The sequence below is a fragment of the Belonocnema kinseyi genome, chromosome 8 (genome assembly GCF_010883055.1).
Source record: "Belonocnema kinseyi isolate 2016_QV_RU_SX_M_011 chromosome 8, B_treatae_v1, whole genome shotgun sequence".
NCBI classification, from domain to species: domain Eukaryota; kingdom Metazoa; phylum Arthropoda; class Insecta; order Hymenoptera; family Cynipidae; genus Belonocnema; species Belonocnema kinseyi.
The window spans coordinates 80656678-80669714 of record NC_046664.1 but is presented as its reverse complement, the minus strand read 5'-3'; the positions used below and the strand labels follow the sequence as shown (position 1 = coordinate 80669714).

The following is a 13037-nucleotide window of genomic DNA, read 5'->3' as shown; positions in this document are numbered from 1 at the left end:
CCTCCTATGCCATATAAAGGCGCCCTAAAAGATAATAATGTTTGAAGAAATAAATATATTTTAGATTCCAATGGAGACAGTGAAAGAATATCCAATAAAATCCACGTGTTACACTTGTACTCCTGTAAGTAATATTAGTAAAATAATAATGTGTTCTCCAATTTCTTTATACCTGAACATGAATTTGATGAAGGATCCTGTACATGACCCAGCAAAGGAACCTTTACGCAAGCTGACCTTTGAATGATCCTATACGGGTTCCTTCACAGAGTGATTTTAGACGCAGAACCTATACATGCTTCTGTACAGGAAGCTGTTTTTGAATTTACTTCGCCAAGGTAGCTGTACAGAAAACCTGTACTCGATCATTCAAAGTTTCCTTCGTCGATGCATGTTCCTTTGTAGGGTCATGTATAGGTTCCTTCACCAAATTCCTGCACAGGAATTATCCAGATTACCTGTACAGGTTTCCTTTGCAGGATCGCGTCCAAAAACATGTGCAAGATCCTCAGTGAGTAGCCCTTTGGGGTTTGGGACTTAAGAGTTCGAAACAAAGCTTGGCTTCAACGTTTATTGTACTTACAGCGATTACAATAATAATTACAGTGTCATGATTACAGTTTCAAACGTTTGAGTCAATTATTTATTACATCACTTGACGTTGATGCTAATAAACATTAATCGTATTATTCAGACATAAGTATACATCAGTCTCAAATTATGATTGAAGCACAATTTGCGACGAGTGATTAACAAAACGATTGATTAACATTATATAACGTAGACAGGAATAACAAAAATGAAAATGCAAGATCGACACTGATGGAAGCAAAGAATAAGGAATGAGAAGAGAAACTAATCCAGAGGGGGCGTTAAATATGTTCACATAAGCGAGATTAAACTCAAAAACTCGATGGGAAGTGGTAAAAATTATCAGGAGACAATCTCCAACTTTATAGAGTTTATCTTTGGTTTCTTCTTTGAGATGAAAATCGGCTTTGGTATCTTCTTAGGGATCCAAATTTTTTACTGCGTATAGCGGATCTCCATGGATAATTCTGGCTCGCTTTATTAAATAGTCTGAAAATTGAAAATATTTCTACTTGTCCAATATCCACACAATTCAGGGCAAATGAGTCGATTTTTCACGAAAATAGAGGAGTAAGATCTTTCAAAGAAAATTATAGTGGGTACTATATACGAGGGTGAGGGCTGGAAATCTATTCGCCCTGTTAATTTTATTTTCGCGCCACGAATTTTACTTTCGCCCCGCTAGTTTTACTTTCACTTCGCTAGTTAGTTTTACTTTCGCCACGCTAGTTTTACTTTCGCCCCGCAAATTTTACGCCTCTATTTTCAGGGGCAAAAGGTGGTAATTAAGGTCACGTGTGGAATAAAAATATAAGATAATATAATTAAATTAAACATTCTTGAAACCGAAATAGTATTTTTCATCAAAACTTTTTTATATTTTTTATATCAATTACCTGCAAATTCTAAAAGAATGAATCCTGTTTTTTCAATTGATCCCAAAAAATGAATAAATTCAAAGAAATAAAAAATTAAAAAGAGAAATTTTTTACATGCAGTTGAATTTTTAACCCGAAAATACGATTTTTCAACAAAAAGTTTAAATCCCCTAACCAAATAAGATTAATTTTCTACCAAAGAATTTTTATCCAAAAGGGAAAATATTTGCAGAACAAGATATTAATTTTTTAAACAAAAAAGACACATTTTCAATAAAGTGTTAAAGAAAATAAGGAAAGAACGATTTATTTTTGATTTTTTTTCTGAATGGAAAATTAAATTTTTATCCCCGTCAAAAGTTGAAAAAACGTGCCCCGCGAGTTAAAAAAATTTTCTTTTCCATTTTTTTGAAGCCGATTAATATTTTTTTATCCAACCTTTTTTGTATTGATTCAGCTATTGAATGTTTAGAAAGTGAATCCTAATTTTTCTTCTTAAATAAAAATTAAATTTTTATTACCGGCCAAAGTTGCTCAATAGAAAAAAAACTTTCCCTTATATTTTCTTAAAACCGAAATTTTATTTTTTCATCAAAACTTTTTTGTATCGATTGAGATATCCATTGGCTAGAAAGTGGATATTAATATTTTTTTTGCTAAATTAAAAATTGCATTTTTATCACCGTCTAAAATTGAAGAAATGTGCGCCTCAAGATTAAAAACTTTTCTTCACATTTTCTTGAAACTAAATAATATTTTTCCTCACAACTTTTTTGTGTCGATCAAAATATGCATTGGTTATAAAGTGGATTTTAATTTTATTTACTAAATTAAAAATTGTATTTTTTATCACCATCGAAAGTTGAAGAAACGTGCCCCTCCAGCTAAAAAAACTTTCCCTCACATTTTCTTGAAGCCGAATAATATTTCCGCATCAAAACTTTTTTGTGTTTTCATTATTTTGTTTCTAATTCTGAAATTGAATTTTTATCACCGTCCAAAGTTGAAAGAGGTGTCCCTCGAGCTAATGAAAAAACTTACCCGTCCGTTTTCTTGAAACCAAAAAGTATTTTTGCATCAAACTTTTTTTTGTGTGGATACAGCTTTCCAATGGTATAAAGAAAAATGTTCAGTTTTTGTCTGTTTTAAAATGAAAATTGAATTTTTGTCATCGTCCAAAGTTGGAAATACGTCCCCCTAGAGCGAAGAAAAAAACTTTCCCTTACATTTTCTTGAATCCGAAATTGTGTTTTTCATCAAACCTTTTTTGTATCAATTAAGAAATCCATTGGCTAGAAATTTGATTAAATTTTTTATTTAAAATGGTATTTCTGATCACCATCTAAAATTGAAAAAACGGGCAAATCGAAATTAAAAAAAACTTTCCTCGAATTTTACTTTCGCCCCGCTAATTTTATTTTCGCGCTGCGAATTTTACTTTCGCCCCGCTAATTTCACTTTCGCCCCGCTAATTTTACTTTCGCCTCGGTAATTTTACTTTCGCCTCACAAATGCGGTTTGCGTGAAATATATGCTACTTTCACCCCTATTTTCCGGAGAAAAAGGTGGTAATTAAGGTCAAGTGTGGAATAAAAATATTTTTAAATTAAACATTTTTGTATCGATTCAGCTTCTCAATGGCTAGAAAGTGAATTTTGATTTTTAGTTTAAATTGAAAATAGTATTTTTTAACCACTATCTAAAGTTGAAGAAACGTGCCCTTCAAGATAAAAAAAACTTTCCCTCACATTTTCTTAAAACCGAATAATATTTTTTTATTCAAACTTTTTTGAATCGATTCAGATATCCATTGGCTACAAAGGGGATTCTTATTATTATTTTGAACTGAAAATTGTACTTTTATCACCGTCCAAAGTTGAGAAAAGGTGACCCTCGAGCAAAGAAAAACTTCCTTTTATAGTTCCTTGCAACCTAATAATCTTTTAAAATAAAAACTTTTTTGTATCGATTCAGCTTCTCAATGGTTAGAAAGAGAATTTTCATTTTTTGTTTAAATTAAAAATCTGATTTTTTTACCACCGTTCCAAAGTTCAAAAACATGCACCTCGAGCGAAAAACACAATTATTTGACCAAATTTTCCTTCTCCAGTAAAATTGTGAAAATGTGGGCTAGGCTCCTATGGCATGCTACACTTTATAATCAATAAAATACTTGCCTTTCATAATATAATGGGGTTGTCAGATTTTATAAAAGACACTCTGGCAGGCGAGGAACTTTTTTAGCGTAGCAGACACTTAGATTATGAGATGGGGAAACATACCGAGGCCATACTATAGAAAGTCGTATAACTAAAAATCAGAATATACGAGTTTTTCTGGAGGTTTTTCAAATTTAATTGGTCGATAGAAGGAGAGGGATTGGTCCCAACCACGAGGCGCTGTATTGTAGTTGGCTAAGTTTTGATAACTTGATATCTTCGGACCCTGGTAGTTACTTTCGTATAATTTTCCACCTATAACATAAGAAAAAAATGGTCAATAAGGAAATTATCATAAACAAAAATTTCCCTAAAATATCCAGGTTTGAAGAGAGCAATTGACTTGTGAAAATTCTTTTTTGAAAAGAGTCACTAAAAGAATGCAATCCATTTTCTAAATTTCTTAATTTCTTTTGTGCAATGAAAAAATATTTTTGCAACAATATAAGCTTTTTTTGATATTATATTAAATTATTTTGTTTTATAACAAAGTATTTTATTTTATATTAATTTAAATGGTTATAAACATTTTCTTGTAAATACGAAAGCAACGAAGATATTCAGAGTTTTCAGAGGTGTTCAAAAAGTAATTTTCCCTAGCCTGCCGTTTTGCCCCAGCGCCATTTAGTGAGCTGGGACCAAACATAGTTTAAGTTTAGGATATACCGATAAGAGCGGAACCAGTCTTAGCTGCCGAAATAATTTTTTTCATCAGTACTGGCTTGGAAACCATGGAGCTACATGTGAAAAACGTGTCCACTTGTGCGTTGCGTGCAGTTATTCGTTTTTTAACTGCAAAAGGGCTTATTGGCAACGAAATTCACACTGACAAATATCGATTTCAAGAGGTATTGAGTCCAAAATTCTGTCAATTGTAGCTCTATGGTTTCCGAGCCGGTACTGATGAAAAAATTTTTTCGGCAGCTAAGACCGGTTCCTCTCTTATCGGTATATCCTAAACTAAAACTATGTTCGGTCCCAGCTCGCTAGATGGCGCTGGGGTAAAACGGCAGATAGGAAAACTTACTTTTTGAATAACCCTCGTAGATTTAATTTTTCAAATAATTTTTCTCTTTTTTTAAGAACAAGAATTTTCACTGGCACATTTTATTTTTCTAATTAGAGCATTCCCATCACAAATTAACGAGTAAATACGATTTCGAGAATCAAGATTTATTAAATTAAAAAAATAAATAAAACAATGATTCCAATGATCATGAATCTTTTTCATCGCGATTTCTAAATTTTTAAGCACCAAGTTTTTTTTCATAGTCCAATTTTAATCATTGTTTTTTGTAACAAATTTTCTATGGGGTAAAGAATGATTTTTCAAGCATGGAAAGCACAAAAAGCAAAAGCAAAGCATATGATCTTCTTCAATCAGGGCCTAAAATGTCAAAAATTAGACACTTTATCAAAAAAATTATTTTTTGAATTCTATCGACAACAGGCTTCACAGTCAAAATTGCTCTAGAAATTAAGAAAATTGGGATATTCTTCACAAAAATAAGAGGATAAATTCTTTTATAAAAAATTGATTAGGCAGGATAATAAACTCAATTTAAAACGCTTTAAATTCCAAAGATTTAAAGTAAAAATATTGTATTTTCAACAAAATATATGAATATCTACCAAATAGTTGAATTTTCAACCAAAAAATTTTCAACAAAAAGCAGTTGAATTCAACTAAAAACGACGAATTTGCAACCAAAATTTGGAATTTTCAACGAAAAAAGATAAATTATCAATAAAAAATATAATAGTGAAATTTTCAGTAAAAAAGAATCAATAACAAAAAAAATCTTTAACAAAGTATTTTAAAGTTCAACCAAGTAGATAATTTTAAATAAAAAACGACTAATTTTCAACAGAAGAATTAAATTTTTAATCAATAAGATGAATCTTAATCTGAACAAAACTAATTTTCACAAAGTTTTTCAACTAGAATTATAAATAAAAAGATGAATTTTCAACTAAAAAAGGATAAATTTTCAAGCAAAAATGGAATAGTTAATTTTAAAGTTAAAAAGGTGAATTTTCAATAAAAGAGCATCATTTTTATCTAAAATTTTGAATCTTTTACTAAAAAATGAATTTTTAACAAAGCAGTATAACCTTCAAGCATTCTTTTAATTTTAACAGACAAAAAACATAAATTCTTAAAAAATGATTTTAACTTTCAATCAAGTATTTAATTTTTAACAGAAGAATTAAATTTTCAATCAAAGAGATGAATCTTCGAACAAATAAATGTTTAAGAACATTTTTCCTCGAGTTAAATTTTTAGTAAAAAAATAATTTATAACGCGAAAAAAAAAATAAATTAAAAAAAAGAGTGTTCAACCAAAAAATTAGGTTTGAACCAAGAAGATTTTAAAAAAATACGAACTTTAAATTTAACAGTTTATTTTTTTACCAAAAAAGTTTAATTATTAATCCAAAAGTACGAATTTACAAGAAATTTGAACAAATCATTTCATTTTTAATCTACAAAATGAATTTTAAGCTAATCAAGTGGAAAAGCGGGGAAAAGGGGAACATTTGAAATACTGTGAAGCCTGTAATAAGTAAAGTTTTTTAAAATTTATAAACTAAAAAATAAGTGTCATTGCAATAACTGATCAAATCAACGAAAATATTCCCATTGTTGATTGTGACTATAATTTTGCAAGCAAACATAAAGCGAACTTGAAAGAAATTAATATTAAAATTATTTATTTGACAATATTTACGGTTTTGAGTATTTTCTTTCTAATTAGGTAAAAGTTGAAACTCAGATTTAATCCTGGTGCATGGGATCTTATGAGTTACGAGAATATTTTCCTCAATTTTATCAATAATTTTTAACAATCCTTATTTTTGAGCTTGAGATAACCTCTAGAAATAATTGCTAAATCGGTATTCATAAACTGATGCCAAACGGAGAAGCCATTTTGTTTAGTTTTTGTATACGTAATAATCCAAAAAGTATAAAAACTCTCAATAAAAATCGTTTTTTCGAAGAAAATTCTATTTTTTATGGGAAGACGATCTGCTTGGTTCTGCTTTTTGGCGAACCTAACAACAAAATGTAACATTCACATCCTTCAGGATGCAAGTTCATGGTAGTTTTCCATTTTGTCCTTGGGTTTGTATGAAATCAGAACCGAGCAGATTTTCTCCTCATATACTTCAAACCTAGCCAGGCCGAAGAAATAGAATCTGCTCGGTTCTACTTTTGAGCGTACCTGAAAATAAAACGAAACATTACCATTCTTCAGGACCCAAGTCCATGGTAGTTTTGCGTTTCGTCTTTGAGTTCGCTTAAAGTCAGAATCGAGCAGATTTTTTTCCTCTGACACTTCGGGAACCAAGTTTATGGAAATTTCTTATTTTGTCCTTAGGTTCGCACGACATCAGAACCGAGCAGATCTTCTCTGACAATTCAGGACTAGCCAAACCGAAGGAATAGGATCTGCACGGTTCTGTTTTTTGGCGAATCTAACAACAAAACGAAACATCACCATCCTTCAGGACCCAAGTTCATGGTAGTTTTCCATTTTGTCCTTGGGTTTGTATGAAATCAGAACCGAGCAGATCTTCTCCTCTGATACTTCAGGACCAGCCAGGCCGCAGGAATAGGATCTGCTCGGTTCTGCTTTTGGGCGCCACCTAATAACAAAACGATAAACTACCATCCTTCAGGAACAGTTCATGGTATTATTTCGTTTTGCCTTTAGGTTTGCTTAAAGTCAGAACCGAGAAAATTTTTGTTTCTCTTACACTTCGGGACCCAAGTTCATGCTAGTTATTCGTTTTGTCTTTAGACATGGCCGTTAAAGAGCATGGTAAGCCACTAAAGCAAAAACCGATTATTTTTACTCTTTGGATTATGTATTCAAAAAACTAGTCAATACGGCTTTTTCATTTGACCTTGAAGTTTTATTTACCAATGATTTCCAGGACCCTTAAACCCGCACTATACACAATAAATAAAAACTACCCAACGTTTCAGACCCTGATATCGATTACTAAAAGCCATGCAAACTTGCCATCATCTGTATTTGAGCAGACAGTGCCAAAATTGCAGTCAGCTGAAACGAGGTTGTCCACAACCGGAGTGTTGCGCAGATGTTTGATGGTATCCAAAATATCATCCTCAGTTCCAACCATGGCTAGAACTCTAGTCTTCTTCTCTTCTGGCATTTCCGTCTCGATTTCGATAAACTTGCTATTACCATTCATAATCAAAGTCTCTCCCTCATCAGAATCCATAGTCTCTTTGCGAAAATACTCATCAATCATGGACATCGATGCAGTTCTAGTTCCTTTGGGCATCCTCTGAAACCCGTTTTCACAAATTGGCTTCCGATCTTCAAATTGGTAATAGTTCATAGACGACAAAGAATCATCCAGAGATTCGTCCAAATCCTCAGATGACAAATATCCGTTGCTCCTGTACGAGTCGAGACTCTCCCTCTCAAAAATATCTTCCTCTCTTTCTGGTATCCTGCAAACCTCGTACTTGTTATGTGTCTCGAAGAATCGAGAAATGTCGTTGTTCAGAGGCTTGTTTTGCCTTATGATAGGGATCACTTTTGGACTGAGATGCTTGTATTGCATAACAGGTCTACAGGTCTTCTCAAACTCCTGGATCAGCTGCTTTACAGGAACTGGAGTATAATCGATGTCCTCACTATCAGACGAATGATGATCTTGATTCCCGTTCCTGAAGTTCCTGATGTTACCATTTGTTTGTGCTGAAGTCTTGATGTGATTGGCATTAGAATATTTGGAGTTGGAGTGGTATTTAGATTTAGAGTTTGGGTTTGAGTAAGAGTTTGAGCGAGAGTTAGAATTTGAGCGAGAGTAGGAGGATGAACGAGAGTAGCCATTAGGTTGAGAGTAGCCATTATGATGAGAGTTCCCATTAGGGTGACAGTTGCCGTTATTATGAGAGTTGCCATTAGGTTGAATGTGGCCATTTGAATGAGAATGGCCATTAGAGTGATGCGAGTTAGAACTATATTGAGAGTTTGAGTTAGGTCTGGAATGAGGTTTGGAGTGATTAGAATTAGTGAATGCAGACTTGTAGCGATTATTGCGAAGCCCGTTAGTGCTCGCTCGAGAACGGTCCTCGTTTTTGAAGGACATTCGTTTAGATTTTTCCGTAAAAGCGTCAGAATCGTCTAGAGGAAGTTCCGGGTCTGTACCGACAGCCACTTCCCGAAGATAGATTTTCTTAACTTCGGTGATCCTGTTTACCCCGTTCTCTGAGTTGTTACAGGCTCGAGCTTGTTGGACGTATCCTGGAATGTTTTTTATTGAGTTTTGATTTTCAAAATTTTCAATAAATATGGATATAATGAAATGATAAATGCAGTAAGGGGTCGTCCAGAAACTGCTTCACCCATTGTTGAGTTCTTACACCCCCCCCCCCTCCCGAAACGTTTTTTGTATTTCTAGTGAGTGGAATTTTCGAAGAACAAAGAACACTTCAACCAAATAGTTGAATTTTCAACGACATACAGTTAAACCTGGATTTAATGTCAATGTTGGGGCTGACCGTAACATTAAATCCAGAGTCTCGGAACTGTTTTGTCTCTCTCCTTTGTTTTTCCTCTCTTGTTTCTCTCCCTGTTTCGTGACGCATGAATAAGCACCGCCCATCCTCCTGCAACTCCTCTTATCCATCCCCACCGCGCGGCGTCCATTCTCGGCTACACTAAATCCAGTTAAACTAAATCTAAGTTTGACTGTACACCAAACTCTTGCTTTCAGTCAAGTGTTGGGGGTTGCCTTGAAATAAACTTGGACTGATTTCGGAGAGATCGAAACGTAAAAAGTGAAGCCCGCCTGACTCGTTTCCAATTGGAATATATATATATATATATATATATATATATATATGTATATAATATCAGAGCCGCTCTCGCCCTGCTCCCCTGAGAAACTGCGTGAGCCAACAGTTCTAGGAAGGCTGAAAGCGGGGTGACTGAAAGCGAGAGTTTGGTGTAATAAAATTTGTAAAAAAAAGTTAATTTTGTAACCAAATGGTTGAATTTTTAACCTACAAGAACACACTTTTCAATTTTGAATTCTGAATGAAAAATGTAATAGTTGATATTTCAACCTAACAAGATTTTAATTTTAAACCAAACAGAGATGACTTTTATCGATAATATTTTTATCGCTGGATTTTAGTTCTAAAGGATAAATTTTCAACAAAACAGTTGAATTTTCGACTAAAAAAGCAGATTGTAACAAGATAGTTAAATTTTTTTAATGGAATTTAATTATCAACAAAATAGTTAAATTTTGAACCTAGAAGGATGCATTTCAATCAAGAAGATTCAATATCTACCAAAAAAGATGAATTTTTAACAAAAGAATATATTTATAATAAAAAGATAATTTTCAATTAAGAAAGATGAATTTTTAACCAAATCATTGCATTTTTAACTAAGAAATATAAGTTTTAAGCAAAAAATTGAATAGTGAAATTTCAAGTGGAAAAAAATTAATTAAAAAAATATACTACTAAATTTCACCGAAAAATATGAATTTATAACAAAATGGTTGATTTAAAGCTAATAGTTGAATTTTTTCACCAAAATAGATGAATTTTCAACCAATAAAATTAACTTTTACACAAAAGAAACATATTTTTTTAAAGATAATTGAACTTGCAACTCGAAAATATGATTTTTTAACAAAAAAGTTCATTTTCAACCAGATAGTATAATTTTCTAATAAATTGTTGAATTTTTAAGACAATTATGTGAATTTTTTGCATAAAAGTGGAATTTTCTACCCGAAATGATGAATTTTTCACCAAAAAAGATGAATTTTCAATCATGAAAATTAATTTTAAATGAAAAAGACGAATTTTAAACAAAACGCATGCATTTTTAACCCAATAATAGAATTTTGTACTGGAAAAGATCAATTTTCATTTAAAAAGGTTAATTGTCAACCACAAATCGAATAGTTACATTTTCAGTTTAAAAAATTAATTTTCAATCAATAAAATCGAATTTTCAACCAACTGGTTACATTACAATCAAGGAGATGAATTGTATACTAAAATGATGAATTCTAACAAAAAAAAAATAAATTTGTAACAAAGTAATTTAACCTTTAACCAAGCAGTTACATTTTCAACAAACAAAAAATTAATTTTCATCTAAGAAAATTAAGTTTCTACAAAAAAAAAAAACTTTTAACAGCATATATGTTAAATATCAACCAGATAGTTGAATTATCAATAAAAAAGATGAATCTTTAAGCCGTAAAATTAATTTACGACAAAAAAGTTAAGAAAATAAATGGATTATAAAAAAGAGTTGATTTTTCAACTGAAAAAAATAATTCAAAAATGGAAAAGTTAAGTTTTCAGTTAACAAAATTAATTTTCAATGAATAAAATTAAGTGCTTACTTAAAAAAACTTTTAACAAAATATAGTCATTTTCAACTGAATAGTTGAATTTTTAAGTAAAAATATCTATTTTAAATGAAATAAAAATGTTCAGACAGTTCCATTTCAGTTAAAAAAATTAATTTGCAACTGACAAAAATCCAATTTAAAATTTTTAACAAAATAAATGAATTTGTATACCAAAAAGAAAAATTAATTTTCAATAAAAAAATTAACAAATTTTCAACAAAACAGCTAAATTAAAAAAAAAATTAGTTCAACTTTTAACCAATTAGTTTTGCTGAAAATAAAATTCTTAACAAAATAGTTGCATGTTCAAAGAATAATTAAATTTTCCATAAAGTAGCAGAATTTTTAACCAAAGGAGGTAAAACCCGAATTAAATATATAATATTCTACTTTAAAAAAAAATACCTTTTCAAAATAGGTTTGATTTTCTTATTGAATTCTATGAATTGAGTTTAAATCTAAGCGAAAAAAAAACGAGAAAAAGGGAATTTTTTTTTTAAATGGAAAAAAGAGAAGTTATTTGAAAAGGAAAAAAAAGGGGAATAGGGGAAAGATCCTATTCCCCTCTTTTCCCGTTTTTAAATAATTTCTCTTTTTTAAAGAAATTTTTCCTTCTTCTCGTTTTTTTTGCTTTAATGCAAACTTAATTAATAAAATTCAATCAGAAAATCCAACTTATTCTGAAAAGTTAATTATTTTTCGTATCTAAACGTTATCTAAGTTAGTAATGTTACTTTCCCTGCCCTCCCCCCTGCCCCTAAAGGACATTGATAGAAAAAGTAGGGGAAAGGTGCCTAAGATGGGACCCCTTCATTTCATTAGTGGCTCTATTTATCGCTTATGTTACCTTGTAGTACGTATTTTGCATATAAATTCCGTCAGAAAGATACTATATTGGTTTAAAAAAATTCTGAAAATAAACTCTAGCAGACTGCGTGAACGGAACGATGACGAAATTACCAGGCCGTAAAGAGTCAACATATTGCTTGACCGTAAAATGACCACATACAAGGTCTGTCCGGAAAGTATCGGACCCTGTGGTCAGATCCCTGTAGCAGACCGCGTTAACGAAACCATGAAGCAATTGCAAGGCCTGTCCGGAAAGTATCCGGCCTTGTGGTGTACCGTTGCGGCGCCGCAAGACTCGGCGATGCGATGCGGCATCGAACGCAAGGAATAGCCGTCGACAGTGGTCGCGAGTAGCGCTGTTGCGACAGCCAATCAGAGCTTACTATTAAATGAACTGTTTTCTCGTCGTGCTTTGACAGTCAAATATTTTTCGCCTCTACAATGGATCGCTTTGACCCGCAATTTGCTGTTTTGCAGTTTTTTTCTTTAATTTTAAATGCTTTTAAAAGTTTCTCACATAACACACCAAACCAACAAAAAAACCCTAACAAATGCAAAACAAAATCACTCGAACTCAGTGTCGACCATGCCACAAACGTGTGGTTGAACGAGGTTATGTGATGAAACGCTTTGATTGGTCCTCTGACATTCGACGCGAGATCACACGAGACGGTCGCGGCGCTAAAAGTTGAGTTAAGGGCATGTGACACAGCTAAATACCTATATTACCGACCTCACTTTTTCCGTTCACTGAATGTTTTTTTGAACCTAAGAACTTTTTTTGTAAATAAAATATCGAGCTGAAACTTTAGAAAATGTATTAGGGTACAATAAAGTACGTTTAGGTACTGCATTTTGGTAGGAACTTCACTGAAAATGATTTCATCTTTTTTCTGAACCTCAAGATTTTTTGAACGTTCGAACTTTTTTTATACATAAAATATCGGTCTCGAACTTTGAGAAATGCAAAAGCCGAAAGAAAACTACGTTTAAGTACAAAGCTTAATAATAATAGATGTAAAAAAAATATATTTCAACAATCAATTCCAACGGCATCAGCCGGTAACGTTGT

General features: G+C 32.0%; 1 protein-coding gene across 3 annotated transcripts in view; it reads right to left on the bottom strand.

Moving 5' to 3' along the window:
* Window positions 1-3651: 3651 nt before the first annotated feature.
* LOC117177855 (putative uncharacterized protein DDB_G0282133) overlaps window positions 3652-13037 on the bottom strand; it is a 46765-nt gene continuing 37379 nt past the window's right edge. For all 3 annotated transcript variants that reach the window (XM_033368878.1, XM_033368877.1, XM_033368876.1), the window contains exons 9-10: window positions 7720-8976; window positions 3652-3943 (exon numbers count right to left, since the gene is read on the bottom strand). In XM_033368878.1, the coding sequence (XP_033224769.1) occupies window positions 3780-3943; window positions 7720-8976 (1421 nt within the window). In that variant the 3' untranslated portion in view covers window positions 3652-3779. The remainder of the gene's footprint in view (window positions 3944-7719; window positions 8977-13037) is intronic.